General features: G+C 36.7%; 1 protein-coding gene across 1 annotated transcript in view; it reads right to left on the bottom strand.

Moving 5' to 3' along the window:
- The window catches only part of GLIPR1L2 (GLIPR1 like 2), a 35,101-nt gene extending 17,563 nt beyond the window's left edge, over positions 1 to 17,538 (bottom strand). The window contains exons 1-2 of the mRNA XM_006080839.3: positions 17,287 to 17,538; positions 1,691 to 1,936 (exon numbers count right to left, since the gene is read on the bottom strand). Coding sequence (XP_006080901.3) covers positions 1,691 to 1,936; positions 17,287 to 17,517 — 477 coding nt within the window. The 5' untranslated portion in view covers positions 17,518 to 17,538. The remainder of the gene's footprint in view (positions 1 to 1,690; positions 1,937 to 17,286) is intronic.
- Positions 17,539 to 18,150: the final 612 nt, after the last annotated feature.

Genomic DNA, 18,150 nt, shown 5'->3' on the forward strand with positions numbered 1-18,150 from the left:
TTCATTTGGCTGCAGGCAGAAAATTATCATGAATTAATTTAAGCATTTACAAAACTGTAATTAGAGAAACGTTTCAATAGGTTCTACCAATACTGTACTCTTAGGATTAAAAGTCTGAGAAAAACTGATCCAGAATAAGGAAGGAAGAATCAATTTTCAACATTTTGTTAAATCTGAGAGTTCCAGGTTATTGGCAGAGAGGAAGAGGGAAGTGAGAAGAGAAAAAGCCTTGGAAGAATGGAAGCCGTGAATAGAAGGAAGAAAAAGAGGGGACAGTAAGATTATAGAAGAGAAGGAAAAGAAATACAAGAGTAGAAAGTAATTGAATGTTGCAGATTTTTTTTTCTTTTATTGAGGAAATTCTATTATAAAGTAAAATAAAGTCTGGGCTTTTCATTTAAAAAAATGAGTAAAAGAGCTGGTTCCTATAAAATAGTTTCTTGCAAGACAGGTCTTGGAATGAAAATAGGAAAACAATTAAAGATATTCCAGAAAATAATTCCTGAGTGTATTTAATTGTCCCGATACTTTTAAGTGAAGAAAGAAAAAAATTGTTTTGTTAACCTCTGTGGGACAGGAAGAAACAATTTGTTTTCCTTTTCTCTATAACTCTTAGCGATTTTAAAAGTGTGTGACTCCAAAAGAAATAGACCAATGCTTTAAAAGAATAGAGAATAGAATGTCTGCAGCAGTTGAAGTTAAGTCAAATCCAGGAGATGAAAGTGTCTAGGAAACTAGATTTAAGGAGGAAAACATACAGAGGAGTAGGTCAGGGAGGAGACTTGGTTAGTTTGCTCAAAGTACTGAAGTCATATAAAGAAGTTTAGCTTTGACATGAGTAAGATAATAGAGAGCCTCTCATTTTCTAGAAGAAAGAACTGATCAAAAAAGAATTTTTGAAATATGATTAATTTGATGGAACAGAAAGACACTAGTTCAACATGAAAAAATTCCCAAATTTTAAGTTCTAAATCAGAATTGACTCATTGAAAAATAATCATCTTTTAAATGAGCTTGGAAGTTAATTCAATAGTTTATTGATTCCTCATACAAATATTTATTGAAGACCTAAATAATGTCATGTTGATGTGTTGAGAATACATGGATGAGAAGACAAGGTCCCTGCCCTTTGCATAGTATTAGATTCATACATTAATGATTATGAAAAATGTAATATGTAAAATAATAAATGTATGCACAGGAAATAAAAAGTGGTTCAGTATGCTTGGAGTACAAAGTATAAGGGTGAATTGTTAGATATGAGGCAGGAAAATAATACTACGCATTTACAATTAACATGTTTTCATACATACATATACCATTGAATGTGTACTGATTCATGCAAAAAAAAATCAAGTCTCTTATTTATGTTTAAATAGTCAATAAACTAGAACTAATTTTTATTTACTGTTTACTTCCTTTTCCAGCATGCGTTATTTTAGAAAGGTACCTTTCATCTTTGGGTATAGAGATTAGATTTACTTTATTTAAAGGAATGCTTTAATTGTATCGTTCAAGCAAATAGAAGAAATTATGAACATTCAGAAGATCTAGGACTGATCAGAATTTTGATTCTTTAGAGGAAGTAATTTTACCATTTGAATTTATTTATAAAATTGAAACAATCAATAAAAACTTAGTAGTAAGGCAATTAAGGAGTCTATTGAATTAATAATATAAAATTAGGTACCTGTAGATAGTTAGAACAGTTATCAGAGCAACTGTTCTTTTCAAAATTGTACTTTCTCCTCTGCTCAAACCAACTTCTGATAGCAATACTTGCAGTAAATTCATTTTCAGGGCCGACCCATATATTTTCACCAATACCATTAAATTTAGGATGGGCCATATATAGTTCTTCTAAATGAGTATTACGCGCAAACACACATTTTTTCCCCCATGCTCTAGCAGTCCGTGACAAAGCTACATCCCAAGTCTGAAAAAAAATGCAAAAGGCAAAGAAAACAAAATAATAATAACGAAGGCTTTTTTTGTGCTCTAAATTATTTTCCTTGAATTCTCATATTTAGATTTAGGGAAAACAATTCTTATTTTGTGCCTATGAGTCTGATTTGTGGAGTTTATTAAGGAGGAAAGTGTTTTGAGATAATTATAAATGAAACAACTATTTCCGGAGACTATGCATATTTTGTAATTAGAAAGTCAGATTGTTAGATGATGCAAATGATTATAATACTCTTACCTGTAGTCTATTCAGAAAATGCATATTTTTAACCTCATGCCTTATACACATAATAATACAATAATTTAACATATTTAAGAACTATTTATTGAGCACTGATTATATGCAAATTGTTGTACTTTGAGGGATAAAATGAAGTCAACATAAAGTTTGTCCTCTAGTTTCTTATTGTTATTAGAACAACCTGGGATAATACATACATATATATACACACATATACATGTATATATAATTTTAACATATAGAGGTAGTTTGTAAACTTTATACAAGAGGTACATGTAAAGCTTTATGGATGTTTCCAGAAATGTGAGGAAATGTCACAGGATGCTGCCATTTTCCATTTATGGAAACATCCAGAAATGTGTACTTCTGTCATATTTAGAGGCTTAGTATAATGTTCATTGTTTAGTTAAGGACAAGAACAACAAAAACACACACACACACACACAAATAGAAAAATCAATAGTTCTAAAACCAACATGCTAAAAATGTACGTTATAGTATATTTGAAAATAAACATTTCTGAAAACATTACTAAGATTTCCTTAGAGTTTTCTTGGTTAGTTTCATAAACAGAAAATATATTATAGAAAATAAATCAGGCTTTTAGGATATCCCCTCTCTTCCCACACTATTTTCTTTCCCAAAGGTAATCATTGTTAAAAATATGGCTTATGTACACATTTCTCTATCTCCATGTACATACTATCCAAAATAAGATATGTTAGGGTATTTTAGGAGAATATTTTATGATTTTTGTCCTTGCACTGTTTTAATCATCCCACACACAATAGTATTGGCCTGCCATATGCAGTTTTCACTCAGAGAGATTATTCCTTCTTAGCACAAATAGATCTACCTAACTTTTTAAAACTCTTCATAGTATTACATAGTGTGGCTAGGAGCATGTAATAAAGGTTATCATTCCACTACTGATGGCCCTTCTGATTCTTTCCCATTTACAAACAAAGCTCCATGGACCATCTTTCTACTACTTAATTTTGCAAATTGCTTACACAACACAACATATGCTTATAGTGCACTAATCACTATTCTAAGTGGTTTTTTTTCCTTCCATTCATATTGAGATATAATTGGCACACAGCCCTGTACAAACGTAAGGTGTATAGCACAATACATGGGCTTCCCTGGTGGTTCAGCTGGTAAAGAATCTGCCTGCAATGGGGGAGACCTGGGTTGGATCCCTGCGTTGGGACAATACCCTGAACAAGGGAACGGCTACCCACACCAGGATTCTGGCCTGGAGAATTCCATGGACTGTATAGTCCATGGGGTCACAAAGAGTCACATAAAGGCAATGCCAAGGAATGCTCAAACTACCGCACAGTTGCACTCATCTCACATGCTAGTAAAGTAATGCTCAAAATTCTCCAAGCCAGGCTTCAGCAATATGTGAACCGTGAACTTCCTGAGGTTCAAGCTGGTTTTAGAAAAGGCAGAGGAACCAGAGATCAAATTGCCAACATCCGCTGGATCATGGGAAAAGCAAGAGAGTTCCAGAGAAGCATCTATTTCTGCTTTATTGACTATGCCAAAGCCTTTGACTGTGTGGATCACAATAAACTGTGGAAAATTCTGAAAGAGATGGGAATACCAGACCACCTGACCTGCCTCTTGAGAAATTTGTATGCAGGTCAGGAAGCAACAGTTAGAAGTGGACATGGAACAACAGACTGGTTCCAAATAGGAAAAGGATTACATCAAGGCTGTATATTGTCACCCTGCTTATTTAACTTCTATGCAGAGTACATCATGAGAAATGCTGGACTGGAAGAAAACAAATTGGAATCAAGATTGCCAGGAGAAATATCAATAACCTCAGATATGCAGATGACACCACCCTTATGGCAGAAAGTGAAGAGGAACTCAAAAGCCTCTTGATGAAAGTGAAAGTGGAGAGTGAAAAAGTTGAAAACGAAGATCATGGCATCCGGTCCCATTACTTCATGGGAAATAGATGGGGAAACAGTGGAAAGAGTGTCAGACTTTATTTTTCTGGGCTCCAAAGTCACTGCAGATGGTGACTGCAGCCATGAAATTAAAAGACGCTTACTCCTTGGAAGGAAAGTTATGACCAACTTAGTTAGCATATTCAAAAGCAGAGACATTACTTTGCCAACAAAGGTTCGTCTAGTCAAGGCTAGGGTTTTTTCTGTGGTCATGTACAGATGTGAGAGTTGGACTGTGAAGAAGGCTGAGCGCTGAAGAATTGATGCTTTTGAAGTGTGGTGTTGGAGAAGACTCTTGAGAGTCCCTTGGACTGCAAGGAGATCCAACCAGTCCATTCTGAAGGAGATCAGCCCTGGGATTTCTTTGGAAGGAATGATGCTAAAGCTGCAACTCCAGTACTTTGGCCACCTCATGTGAAGAGCTGACTCATTGGAAAAGACTCTGATGCTGGGAGGGATTGGGGGCAGGAGGAGAAGGGGATGACAGAGGATGAGATGGCTGGATGGCATCACTGACTCGATGGACGTGGGTCTGAATGAACTCTGGGAGTTGGTGATGGATAGGGAGGCCTGGCGTGCTGCAATTCATGGAGTCGCAAAGAGTCGGACATGACTGAGCGACTGATCTGATCTGATCTGAATACATCATGAAATGATTAACATAAAAAGTTTAATGAACATCCATTACCTCATACAGATATAAAATAAACAGAAAAAAGTATTTTTCCCTTGTGATGAGAACTCAGGATTTGTTCTTTTAACACTTTCAGGTAACATCAGCAGTAGTAATTATAGTAATCATTAGGACATTACATTACTAGAATTTATTTATAACTGGAAGTTTGTACTTTTTTTTTTTTTTACCACTTTCATCCAATCCCTCCCTACCCTCGATAACCACAAATCTGATCTCTTTTTCTATCAGTTTGGTATATATACACATATTTTTTGAGGTATAATTGACATACAACATATATCAGTTATTGGTGAACAACATAGTGGTTTGACATTTTCATACATTACAAAATGATCAGCACAACACGTCTAGGTACATTGTCTCTGTACAAAGATATTACATTACTATTGACTATATTTTCCACGTTCTACATTTAATTTCACTTACTCATATGTTTTGTCACTGTAAGTTTGTTAATTTTCCTCACCTATTTCACTCATTCCTTGCCCTCCCCTCTGGCAATCAATCACCCGTTTTTCTTTTTATCTGTGTGTTGTTTTTTTTTTTTTTTTTTCTGTTTGATGGTTTGTTTGTTTCATTTTCAAGATTCCACATATAAGTGAAATTGTGTGGTATTTATCTTTTTCTGTTTTACTTATTTCACTTAGCATAATACCTTCTAGGTCCATCCATGCTGTCACAAATAGCAAGAATTCATTCTTTTTTTATGGCTGAGTAATATTCCATTGTATAAACCACATTTTCTCTATCCATTCATCTATCCATGGCCACTTAGGTTGCTTCCATTTCTTGGCTATTGTGAATAATGCTGCAATGAACATAGGAGTGTAGATACCTTTTTGAATTAGTGTTTCCTTTTTTCACCCTTTGTAAAAATACCTAGGAGTGGGAATTGCTGCCACTGGAATATTTACTATCATGGGTTGACTTCTTTTTTTTTTCAGATTCCACATATAAATGATACCATGCAATATTGGGGGCTTCCCTGGTGGCTCAGTGGTAAAGAATTTGCCTGCCAATGCAGGAGATGCAAGTTCAATCCCTGGGTCAGGAAGACATCGTGGAGAAGGATATAGCAACCCACTCTAGTATTCTTGCTGGGAAATCCTATGGACAGTGGAGCCTGGCATGCTACAGTCCACGGGGGTCACAAAATGAGTCAGATAAGACTGAGCAACTCAGTCAGCTCAGTTCAGTTGCTAAGTTGTGTCCGACTCTTTGAAACCCCATGGACTACAGCAAGCCAGGCCTCCCTGTCCATCACCAACTCCTGGAGTTTACTCAAACTCATGTCCATTGAGTCGGTGATGCCATCCAACCATCTCATCCTCTGTCGTCCCCTTCTCCTCCTGCCTTCAATCTTTCCCAGCATCAGGGTCTTTTCAAATGAGTCAAGCTCTTCATATCAGGTGGCCAAAGTATTGGAGTTTCAGCTTCAACATCCGTCCTTCCAATGAACATTCAGGACTGATTTCCTTTAGGATGGACAGGTTGTATCTCCTTGCAGTCCAAGGGACTCTCAAGAGTCTTCTCCAACACCATGGTTCAAAAGCATCAATTCTTCAGTGCTCAGCTTTATTTATAGTCCAACTCACACATCTATACATATCTGACTCATATGTATCTGACTCATTTTGTGACCCCCATGGACTGGAAAAACTATAGCCTTGACTAGACGGACCTTTGTTGACAAAGTAATGTCTTTGCTTTTTAATATACTATCTAGGTTGGTCATAACTTTCCTTCCAAGGAGTAAGCGTCTTTTAATTTCATGGCTGCAATCACAATCTGCAGTGATTTTGGAGCCCAGAAAAACAAAGTCAGCCACGGTTTCCATTGTTTCCCCACCTATTTGCCATGAAGTGATGGGACTGGATGCCATGATCTTCGTTTTCTGAATGTTGAGCTTTAAGCCAACTTTTTCACTCTTCTCTTTCACTTTCATCAAGAGGCTCTTTATTTCTTCTTCACTTTCTTCCATAAAGGTGGTGTCATCTGCATATCTGAGGTTATTGATATTTCTCCCAGCAGTCTTGATTCCAGCTCGTTCTTCCTCCAGCCCAGCGTTTCTCATGATGTATTCTGCATCTAAGTTAAATTAGCAGGGTGACAATTTACAGCCTTGACATACTCCTTTTCCTATTTGGAACCAGTCTGTTGTTCCATGTCCAGTTCTAATTGTTGCTTCCTGACCTGCATACAGATTTCTCAAGAGACAGGTTAGGTGGTCTGGTATTTCCATCTCTTTCAGAATTTTCTACAGATTATTGTGATACATGCAGTCAAAACCTGTGGCATAGTCAATAAATCAGAAATAGATGTTTTTCTGGAACTCTTGCTTTTTCGATGATCTAGCAGATGTTGGTAATTTGATCTTTGGTTACTCTGCCTTTTCTAAATCCAGCTTGAACTTCTGGAAGTTCACAGTTCAACTAAACATCAACAAAATGTAATATCTGTCTTTATCTGGCATATTTCACTTAGGACAATGCCTTCAAGTTCCCTCCAGGTTGCTGTAAATGGCAGGATTTCCTTCTTTCTGATGGCTGAACCATGGGATTTCCATTTTATGTATACATACTACTACTTCTTTGTTCATTCACTCATTGATGGACATGTAGGTTGTTTCCATATCTTCCCTATCATGAATAATGCTGTAATGAACATAAGAGTGCATACATCTCTGTGATATTCTGTTGTCATTTCCTTTGGATGCAGCTACCTAAGTGTGGTATTGCTGGATCACACAGAACTTTAAAAAACTTTTTTTGAAGAAATTTCATACTGTTTTCCAAAATTGTTGCATGAATATACATTTCTACTAACAATGCACAAAGGTTCCCTTTTCTCCACATTCTCACAAACATTTGTTTTCTCCTGTCCTTTTATTTATTTTATTGAAAGATATTGCTTTACAGAATTTTATTGTTTTCTGTCAAACATGAACATGAATCAGCCATAGGTATACATATATCCCCTCCCTTTTGAACTTCCCTCCCATGTCCCTCCCCATCCCACCCCTCTAGGTTGATACAGAGCCCCTGTTTGAGTTTCCTTAGCCATACAGCAAATTCCCATTAGCTATCTATTTTACATATGGTAATGTAAGTTTCCATGTTACTCTTTCCATACATCTCACCCTCTCCTCCCCTCTCTACATGTCCATAAGTTTATTCTCTATGTCTGCTTCTCCATTGTTTCCCTGTAAATAAATTCTTCAGGACTATTTTTCTAGATTCCATATATATGTGTTAGAATATGATAATTATCTTTCTCTGACTCACTTCACTCTGTATAATAGGTTCTAGATTCATCCACCTCATTGGAACTGACTCAAAGGTGTTCCTTTTTATGGTTGAGTAATATTCCATTGTGTATATGTACCACAACTTCTTTATCCATTCATCTGTCGATGGACATCTAGGTTGCTTCCATGTTCTAGCTATTGTAAATAGGGCTACAGTGAACAATGGGATACTTGTGTTTTTTTCAACTTTGGTTTCCTCAGGGTATATGCCTACAAGTGGGATTGCTGGGTCATATGGTGGTTTTATTCCTAGTTTTTTAAGGAATCTCCATACCATCTTCCATAGTGGCTGTATCAATTTAGTTTCCCACCAACAACACAAGAGAGTTCCCTTTTCTCCACACCCTCTCCAGAATTTATTGTTTGTAGACTTTTTGATGATGGCTGTTCTGACAGATGTGAGGTGGCATCTCATTGTAGTTTTGATTTGCATTTCTCTAATAATGAGCGACATTGAACATCTTTTCATGTGTTTGTTAGCCATCTGTTTATCGTCTTTGGAGAAATGTCTGTTTAGGTCTTTTTCCCACTTCTGATTGGGTTGTTTTTCTGGCATTGAGTTGTATGAGGCTGCTGGTATATTTTGGAAATTAATCCTTGGTCAGTTGTTTCATTTGCTATTATTTTCTCCTATTCTGAGGGCTGTCTTTTCACCTTGCTTATGGTTTTCTTTGCTGTGCAAAAGCTTTTAAGTTTAGTCAGATCCCACTTGTTTACTTTTGTTTTTATTTCCATTACTCTAGGAGGTGGGTCATAGAGTATCTTGCTTTGATTTATGTCATCAAGTGTTCTGCCCATGTTTTCCTCTAAGAGTTTTATAGTTTCTGGTCTTACATTTATATCTTTCTTCCATTTTGAGTTTATCTTTGTGTATGGTGTTAGGAAGTATTCTAATTTCATTTTCTTACATGTAGCTGATGAGTTTTTCCAGCATCATTTATTGAAGAGGCTGTCTTTGCCCCATTGTATGTTCTTGCCTCCTTCGTCAAAAATAAGGTACCCATAGGTGAAAGGGTTTATTTCTGGGCTTTCTATTTTGTTCCATTGGTCTATATTTCTGTTTTTGTGCCAGTACCATACTGTCTTGATGACTGTAGCTTTGTAGTATAATCTGAAGTCAGGAAAATTGATTCCTCCAGTTCCATTCTTCTTTCACAAGACTGCTTTGGCTATTTGGGGGCTTTTCTGTTTCCAAATGAACTGTGAATTTTTTTGTTCTAGTTCTGTGAAAAATGCCACTGATAATTTGATAGGGATCACATTGAATCTGTAGGTTGCATTTAGTAGTATAGTCATTTTCACAATATTGATTCTTCCTACCCAGAAACATGGAATATCTCCCCCTCTGTTTATGTCATCTTTGATTTCTTTCATTAGTGTCTTGTAATTTTCTGTGTACAGTTCTTTTATCTCCTTAGGTAACTTTATTCCTAGATATTTAATTCTTTTTGTTGTAATGGTGAATGGGATTGATTCCTTCATTTCTCTTTCTGATTTTTCATTATTATATAGAAACGCAGGTGATTTCTGTGTATTGATTTTCTATCCTGAAGCTTTGCTAAATTCACTCATTAGCTCTAGTAATTTTCTGATACTATCTTTAGGGTTTTTTATGTACAGTATCATGTCATATGCAAACCGTGACAGCTTTACTTCTTTTCTGATCTGGATTCCTTTTCTTTTTCTTCTCTGATTGATGTAGCTAGAACTTCCACAACTATGTTGAATAACAGTGATGAAAGTGGACACCCTTATCTTGTTCCTGATCTTAGGGGGAATGCTTTCAGTTTTTCACCATTGAGAATAATGTTTGCTGTAGACTGATCATATATGCCCTTTACTTCTTGAGGTAGGTTCCTTCTATGGCTGGTTTTTAAAGAGTTTTAAACACAAATGGGTGCTGAATTTTGTCAAAGGCTTTTTTGGGCATCTATTGAGATGATCATATGGTTTTTATCTTTGAATTTGTTAATATGGTGTATCACATTGATTGACTTGCATATATTGAAGAATACCTGCATTCCTGGAATAAACCCAACTTGATCATGGTGTATGAGCTTTTTGATGCATTGCTGAATTCTGTTTGCTAAAATTTTGTTGAATATTTTTGCATCTATGTTCATCAGTGATATTGGCTTGTAGTTTTCCTTTTTTGTGTTGTCTTTGTCTGGTTTTGGTATCAGGGTGATGGTGGCCTCGTAGAATGAGTTTGGAAGTGTTCCTTCCTCCGCAACTTTTTGAAAGAGTTTTAGAAGGCTAGGCATTAGCTCTTCTTTAAATGTTTGATAGAAGTCTCCTATGAAGGCATCTTGTCCTGGGCTTTTGTTTTTTGGGAGGTTTTTTTTTTTTAATCACAGCTTCAATTTCAGTTCCTGTAATTAGGTTGTTCATAATTTCTATTTCTTCCTGGTTCAGTCTTGGAAGATTGAACTTTTTTAAGAATCTGTGCATTTCTTCCAGGTTATCCATTTTATTGCCATAGAGTCGTTGATAATAATCTCTTATAATCCTTTGTGTTTCTGCATTGTTTGTTGTAACCTCCCCTTTTTCATTTCTAATTTTGTTGATTTGATTCTTCTATCTTTACTTGATGCATCTGGCTAAAGGCTTATCAATTTTATATATCTTCTCAAAGAACCCACGTTTAGTTTTATTAATCTTTACTATTGTTTCTTCCATTTCTTTTTCATTTATTTCTGCTCAGATTTTATGTTTCCTTCTACTATTTTTTTTTTTTGTTCTTTTTCCAGTTGTTTTAGGTGTAAAGTTAGGTTGTCTATTCAATGTTTTTCTTGTTTCTTGAGGTAGCATTGTATTGCTATAAACTTCCCTCTTTGAACTGCTTTTGCTGCATCCCATAGGTTTTTAGTTGCCATGTTTTCATTGTCATTTGTTTCTAGAAATTTTTTGATTTCCCTTTTGATTTCTTCAGTAACCTGTGGGTTATTTAGAAATGTGTTGTTTAATCTCCACTGTTTCTTACTTTTTTTTTTCTTCTGTAATTGATATCTAATCTCATAGCATTGTGGTCAGAGAAGATGCCTGATACGATTACAATTTTCTTAAATTTACTGAGGTTTGATTTGTGACCCACGATGTTGTCTACCCTGGAGACTGTTCCATGTGCACTTGAGAAGAGGGTGTATTCTTCTGCATTTGGATGGAATGTCCTGAAGATATCAATGAGATCCATCTCATTTAATGTATCATTTAAGACTTGTGTTTCCCTTTTAATTTTCTGTTTTGATGATCTGTTCACTGGTGTGAGTGGGATGTTAAAGTCTCCTACTATTATTGTGTTACTATCAATTTCTCCTTTTATGTCTGCTAGTGTTTGTCTTATGTATTGAGGTGCTTCCATGTTGGGTGCCTAGGTATTTACAATTGTTATGCCTTTCTCTTGGATTGATCCCTTGATCATTATGTAGTATCCTTCCTTATTTCTTGTAAACTTCTTTAAGGACTATTTTATCTGATATGAGGATTGCTACTACAGCTTTCTTTTGCTTCCCATTTGCATGGAATATATTTTTCCATCCTCTCCCTTTCAGTCTATTTGTGTCTTGAGGTCTGAGGTGGGTTTCTTGTAGATAGCATATGTACAGGTCTTGTTTTTGAATCCATTTAGCTAGTCTGTGTCTTTTGGTTGGAGCATTAATCTGTTTACATTTAAAGTAATTATTGATATATATGTTCATATTGCCATTTTCTTAATTGTTTGGGGTGGATTTTGTAGATCTTTTTTCTTCTCTCTTAACTTTTGCTTGTCTGAAAAGCTTTTGCTTTCTCCATTAATTTTGAATGAGATCCTTGCTGGGTACAGTAATCTTGGTTGTAGATTTTTCCCTTTCAGCACTTTAAATATATCCTGTCATTCCCTTCTGGCCTGCAGAGTTTCTGTTGAAAGATCAACTGTTAAGCGTATGGGGTTTCCCTTGTATGTTATTTGTTGCTTCTCCCTTGCTGCTTTTACTATTCTTTCTTTCTGTTTAGTCTTTGTTAGTTTGATTAGTATGTGTCTTGGCATGTTTCTCCTTGGTTTTATCTTGTATGGGACTCTTTGTGCCTCTTGGACTTGATGGAGTATTTCCTTTTCCATGGTCGGAAAATTTTCAACTCTAATCTCTTCAAAAATTTTCTCATACCCTCTTTTTTTTTTATTTTGAGAAAATTTTTGAAAAGATTAGAGTTGAAAAATTTCCCATACCCTTTCTTTTTCTCTTCTTCTCCTGGGACCCCTATAATTCGAATGTTGGTGACTTTGATATTGTCCCAGAGGTCTCTGAGACTATCCTCCGCTCTTTTCTTTTTTTTTTTACTTTATTTGATCCATTCTTCTGCTTCAGATACTCTGCTGTTGATTCCTTCTAGAGTATTTTTAATTTCAGTAATTGTGTTGTTTGTCTATCTTCTGTCTTTTTTGATGATATTCTAACAGATACAACATGATAATTTATTGTAGTTTTAATTTGCATTTCCTGGATGATTAGTCATGTTGAGGTCCTTTTTATGTACCTGTTGGCTAAAGCTATAAAATTCTTAGAAGAAACAAAGGGGGAGAGTTTCATGACATTCGATGTGGCAATGATTTCTTAGATATGTCACCAAAAGTATAGGTAACATGATAAAAAATAGATGAGTTAGTCTTCATTATAATTAAAAATTTTTGTGTATCAAAAGATACTATTAACAGAATAAAAAGACAATCTACAGAAAGGGAGAAAACAGTTGAAATTCATGTATTTTTAAATATATTTTATCTAGAATATATAAAAAATCCTCTCTCTCTCTCTCTCTCTCTCTCTCTATATATATATATATATACACCAAGGGAACATTTCATGCAAAGATGGGCTCAATAAAGGACAGAAATGGTATGGACCTAACAGAAGCAGAAGATATTAAGAAGAGGTGGCAAGAATGCACAGGAGAACTGTACAAAAAAGATCTTCATGACCCAGATAATCATGATGGTGTGATCACTCACCTAGAGCCAGACATCCTGGAATGTGAAGTCAATGGGCCTTAGAAAGCATCACTACGAACAAAGCTAGTGGAGGTGATGGAATTCCAGTTGAGCTATTTCAAATCCTGAAAGATGATGCTGTGAAAGTGCTGCACTCAATATGCCAGCAAATTTGGAAAACTCAGCAGTGGCCACAGGACTGGAAAAGGTCAGTCTTCATTCCAATCCCAAAGAAAGGCAATGCCAAAGAATGCTCAAACTACCACACAGTTGCACTCATCTCACACACTAGTAAAGTCATGCTCAAAATTCTCCAAGCCAGGCTTCAGCAATACATGAACCATGAACTTCCAGATGTTCAAGCTGGTTTTTGAAAAGGCAGAGGAACCAGAGATCAAATTGCCAACATCCGCTGGATCATGGGAAAAGCAAGAGAGTTCCAGAAAAACATCTATTTCTGCTTTATTGACTATGCCAAAGCCTTTGACTGTGTGGATCACAATAAACTGTGGAAAATTCTGAAAGAAATGGGAATACCAGACCACCTGACCTGCCTCTTGAGAAACCTATATGCAGGTCAGGAAGCAACAGTTAGAACTGGACATGGAACAACAGACTGGTTCCAAATAGGAAAAGGAGTACGTCGAGGCTGTATATTGTCATCCTGCTTATTTAACTTATATGCAGAGTACATCATGAGAAACGCTGGGCTGGAAGAAGCACAAGCTGGAATCAAGACTGCTGGGAGAAATATCAAAGCCTCAGATATGCAGATGACACCACCCTCATGGCAGAAAGTGAAGAGGAACTCAAAAGCCTCTTGATGAAAGTGAGAGTGGAGAGTGAAAAAGTTGGCTTAAAGCTCAACATTCAGAAAACGAAGATCATGGCATCTGGTCCCATTACTTCATGGGAAATAGATGGGGAAACAGTGTCAGACTTTATTTGGGGCTCCAAAATCACTGCAGATGGTGAATGCAGCCATAAAATTAAAAGACGCTTACTCCTTGGAAGGAAAGTTATGACCAACCTAGACATCATATTGAAAAGCAGAGACATTACTTTGCCAACAAAGGTCCGTCTAGTCAAGGCTATGGTTTTTCAAGTGGTCATGTATGGATGTGAGAGTTGGACTGTGAAGAAAGCTGAGCGCTGAAGCATTGATGCTTTTGAACTGTGGTGTTGGAGAAGACTCTTGAGAGTCCCATGGACTGCAAGGAGATCCAAGCAGTCCATTCTGAGGGAGATCAGTCCTGGGTGTTCTTTGGAAGGAGTGATGCTAAAGCTGAAACTCCAGTACTTTGGCCACCTCATGCGAAGAGTTGACTCATTGGAAAAGACTCTGATGCTGGGAGGGATTGGGGGCAGGAGGAAAAGGGGACGACAGAGGATGAAATGGCTGGGTGGCATCACTGACTTGATGGGCATGAGTTTGAGAGAACTCCGGGAGTTGGTGATGGACAGGGAGGCCTGGCATGCTGCAATTCATGTGGTCGCAAAGAGTCAGACATGACTGAGTGACTGAACTGAACTGAACTGATATATATGTATATAATATATAAAGAATTCTACATATGTAAAGAATAAAGATGTTCAAACTAACATCATTAGGGATATGCGAATCAAAACCATAAAGACATGACTTCACACCCCTTATGAACTAAAAAAAAAAACAACCCAGAAAACAAGTGTTGGCAAAAATTTGGAGAAATTGAAACTCTGTGTATTGCTAGTAGGAATGGGAAATGTGTAGCCACTATGAGAAAGAGAATATCAGTTCTTAAAAATTAAACAGAATTTCTACCTGTTTTGGCAATTCCATTTCTGGGTATATAATCAATAGAAGTGAAAGCAGGGTATTGAAGAGATATTTATTCACATACCTATGTCCACAGTAGCATTATCCACAATAGCCAAAAGGTGGAAGAAATTAGGGTAGTGTCCATCGACAGATGAATGGGTAAACAAAATATCATATATCCATAAAGTGAAATATTATTCAGCCTTTAAAAGGATGGAAATTCTGACACATGCTACAGCATGAACCCTGAAGACATGCTACTAAGTGAAACAAGACAATCTCAAAGAGAAGCACTTCAGATTCTTATATGACATACCTGGAGTAGTCAACGTTTCCAGACAGAAAAGCAAAATGGTAGTTGCCAGCAGCAAGAAGGGAAAGGGGAGTTAGTGTTTAATTGGTGCAGTTTCAGTTGGGGAGGATGAAAATGTTCTGGAGAGATGAATAGTGGTAGTGATTGCACAACACTGTAAATGCATATAGAAATGTACAGTTAAAAATGGTTAAAACCATAAATTTTGTATTATGTATATTTTATAATTAAAGAAACCAATAAAATTTTTGAGTTTAAAAACAATCTAGAGCAAAACTACTAGGTTACAACAACAGCATGGACATGGGCAGGAGACAGTCAGAATTTGTGTGTTGTAGTATCTTTTTAATATTCAGAAGGAGGTTATAGATGTTGCTTAACTTTGGACTTTATAAATTATATACACTAAAATGTTGAGCATAACCAATGAAAATAAAATGTATGATTTCCAAACGTGTCAAGGCAAAGTTCTAAGTAGAACATACTATTATGATAGACTGTATTATTTACTGGTTATTATTTATATCCTAGTAAAATCCATGGGAAAAATAGACATCAACTTTTAGAAAGAACAGAAGGATAAAATTTAGACTGGGGCTTTAAACTGTACCCCAAACATTATTCCTTCAAAAATGTTCACATATGAAGATATATACTGTAGGGACACAAATTATTTTCTATGCTTTATGTTTGAAATAAAATTTTTAGAGATTAAGAATACAAAACCTATTAAAAGTTGTATTAAAATATTTTGTGATTATTCATTATCAGGAGGAAGGCCAATCTTCAAACTTGAAAGAAATAAAATTGATCACAAAGTGTGAAAGGGTAAAAAATACGTATATATCACTCTCCAATAGTCTCAAATTCTAACTAAATTCAAAAGATAAAAACTTTACCTTCAGCAAATACAATGCTAGTGTATTTCTATAAGAAAATAAATAAAGAGAAGAAGAAACTTAATGCAAAAGGTAAAGAAAATGAACAAGAAAGAAAAAAATACGTCCAATCAAAATAAGGCTTTAAAATTAACATAAAAGGAAAGTTCCCTAAACTGCCCAGTCAGATGTGGTGAAAACAGAATAATTCTATGCTTCTAATCTTTGCTTACTTTGGCACTGTCCTTCAATAGAGTACTTGCTATGTATCGTACACATAGAAAAAAAAAAAATCATTCTTTTCACAAGCCTGGAATTTTTCCTAAAAGACTAATCCAGAAGGAAGAAAAGACTTACATCTAGGAAGACAGTCTTTGCAATATTTACAATGTAAATTGGAAGCTCCCAATTGCCCTACAGTTACTCAATTAATTGTGCATTCCTTTTTAATGACAACCATGAAGACGCCACAGTACCAAAGGAAAAGCTAATGAGATATTATAAAGAAACTGGGGGAAAATGCAACAGAGAAGCAAGAACGTAAGAATGCAAAATCAGGTCTGGTCTAGGAAGAAGTGAATGAAACACCCTCTGGAGAGCAAAATTTAGGCTGGATACCAAAAAACTCAATAGCCATGATAAAAAATATTTCAAAAAGGCAAAATTAGTGTGAAAACATCCATAATAGAACTTCAAAATTTTAAGTAAAAACCGAATCTGTCCTCTCCCTTGCACTATCCTGAGCGTGGCACACGTGCCTCTCCCCAGTTCAAGCTTAAAAATCCTGGCTTTGTTTAAATCGATACGATTTTCATCAGGAGTACTTTTGCATTGATTTTTAAATTAAAAAACAATACTGGATTAAACTATCATTTTCTCGAATGGAAAGCTCCCTTAAATCTTGCACCCCAGGCGAGGCGCTCCACTCACCCTAGTCCCAGCCCTGTGCAAACCTTTGGTGACAAGTATGCGTTAGAGTGAGAGTGGTTTTCATTTCTTGAACGTGTAAACTTTACGTGTATTTTTAAATCCAAACTCTTAAGTGCGGTTCCCCACAACCTTCAGCAGAGGAGTGTCCCAAACTCTGCGGCTGAGGGGGTGCGTCCTGACAGGGGTTGTCGGAGGTTTAGGCGACCGTCTTAGGGCCTCACCATGAAGCGCAAGTTAGCCCCTCGGGGCAAGACGTTGCCCCGGAGCTCATTGTGGAGGTTCACGTACTCATTGATAAACGTTACGTCCTCCTCGTCAGGCAAAAGATGCGCTTTCAAACCGGAACCCAGCAGTAGCAGCCAGAACTCACATAGCCACACCTTCCAAATGCCCGTCTGCGTCAAAGGAAACCATCCGGCGTACCACTCCACGGAGAAGGGCAGGGCCTCCATAGTCCACCTGCCGCGGACAGGCCAGTGCGCACGCGCACGCTCGCCCCGGCGGCCCACCAGTCAACGGGGAGGGGCGGTGCAGGCGCGCTGGGCCCCGCCTCTCGGGGAGCCGAGGGAAAAGTATCAGCAAGAGGCAAAACAGGGAAAACCCTCTGCAGAACTAACCGAAACAGACGGTTGAGTTAAGTGAGTGCAGGTTTTTCACTACAGTAACGTTGGCAAATATCCAGAGTCGGGTTTTGACAGCAGATGATGTGTCATCTTTTATTAATGAGTCGACTGCAGAGTAAATGTCAATTGCTGAGTAAGTAACCTGAGGAATTTCTGAATTCTTCTGATGAAAATTCAGTCGAAAAAAAGAAATCCTTGCTAGTTATGTTGGGATCTTAATGCAAGACGCTCCTTTTATTTTCATCGTGGACAAAAGAATATCCTCTTCTAGACCAACTTCCTCATTGAGATTTTCACAATGTTGTAATGATCCTTTGTGGGAAACTGCAGGATAAATGAGGAGAGTGGAAAGCTAGATTAGGGATCATTGAATTTTCATAAAGTTAAAATATTTTCATTTTTTTCTTTTGCCAGCATGTATAGACAGTCTGAAATAGCAATGTCATCTCTGATAAATTGTCC

The sequence above is a fragment of the Bubalus bubalis genome, chromosome 4 (genome assembly GCF_019923935.1).
Source record: "Bubalus bubalis isolate 160015118507 breed Murrah chromosome 4, NDDB_SH_1, whole genome shotgun sequence".
NCBI classification, from domain to species: domain Eukaryota; kingdom Metazoa; phylum Chordata; class Mammalia; order Artiodactyla; family Bovidae; genus Bubalus; species Bubalus bubalis.